Source organism: Limulus polyphemus, unplaced genomic scaffold (genome assembly GCF_000517525.1).
Source record: "Limulus polyphemus unplaced genomic scaffold, Limulus_polyphemus-2.1.2 Scaffold9195, whole genome shotgun sequence".
Classification (NCBI taxonomy): domain Eukaryota; kingdom Metazoa; phylum Arthropoda; class Merostomata; order Xiphosura; family Limulidae; genus Limulus; species Limulus polyphemus.
The window spans coordinates 10,532-11,205 of record NW_013674805.1 but is presented as its reverse complement, the minus strand read 5'-3'; the positions used below and the strand labels follow the sequence as shown (position 1 = coordinate 11,205).

The 674-nt window shown below is 37.5% G+C and overlaps 1 protein-coding gene across 2 annotated transcripts in view; it reads left to right on the top strand.

The window, feature by feature from the left end:
* The window catches only part of LOC106475801 (glycine-rich protein 23-like), a 10,916-nt gene that overhangs the window by 7,465 nt on the left and 2,777 nt on the right, over window positions 1-674 (top strand). For both annotated transcript variants that reach the window (XR_002608990.1, XM_013936477.2), the window contains exon 2: window positions 388-619. Coding sequence is in view for 1 of the 2 variants with exons in the window: in XM_013936477.2 (XP_013791931.1) it covers window positions 390-619 (230 nt within the window). In the remaining variant the exon portion in view is untranslated. The remainder of the gene's footprint in view (window positions 1-387; window positions 620-674) is intronic.

Here is a 674-nt window from a genome sequence, read left to right as displayed (position 1 = left end):
TAGTAAATGGCGGATATTTTAGATCGTAAAGTAGGACAGTAAATGAGATGGAACGTTAGTAAATGGCGGATATTTTAGATCGTAAAGTAGGACAGTAAATGAGATGGAACGTTAGTAAATGGCGGATATTTTAGATCGTAAAGTAGGACAGTAAATTGAGATGGAACGTTAGTAAATGGCGGATATTTTAGATCGTAAAGTAGGACAGTAAATGAGATGGAACGTTAGTAAACGGAAAATAACTATCGTATTTAATTACCTGAATTATCCGCCATTTACTACTCACCTCATTTGCCAACTTATGATATAAAAAAATTGTTCACAAATACGTTTTATTTTACAAGATTCAAAATCTGAAAACGATGACTGTTTTTTTTTTTTGTTTAGCAATGAGATCTCCAGGCTACTACGTAGGATTCGTTTTCCTTCTTCTGGCACTTCCTCCAGTTAAAACTGGTTTAGGAGGAGGGGGGTTAGGAGGAAAAGGTGGAGGAGGCCTGGGACTTGGTCTGCTACTTGGTGGATTAGCAGGATTAGGTGGAGGGAAAGGTGGTGGTGGTGGAGGTGGAATCATTCCCATTCCCCTACCCATCCCCTTACCTATTCCCATTCCTATATCGTAAGTATTATTGTAATATTATCATAATTTAATGCATCAACTTGTTTAGTTCAGT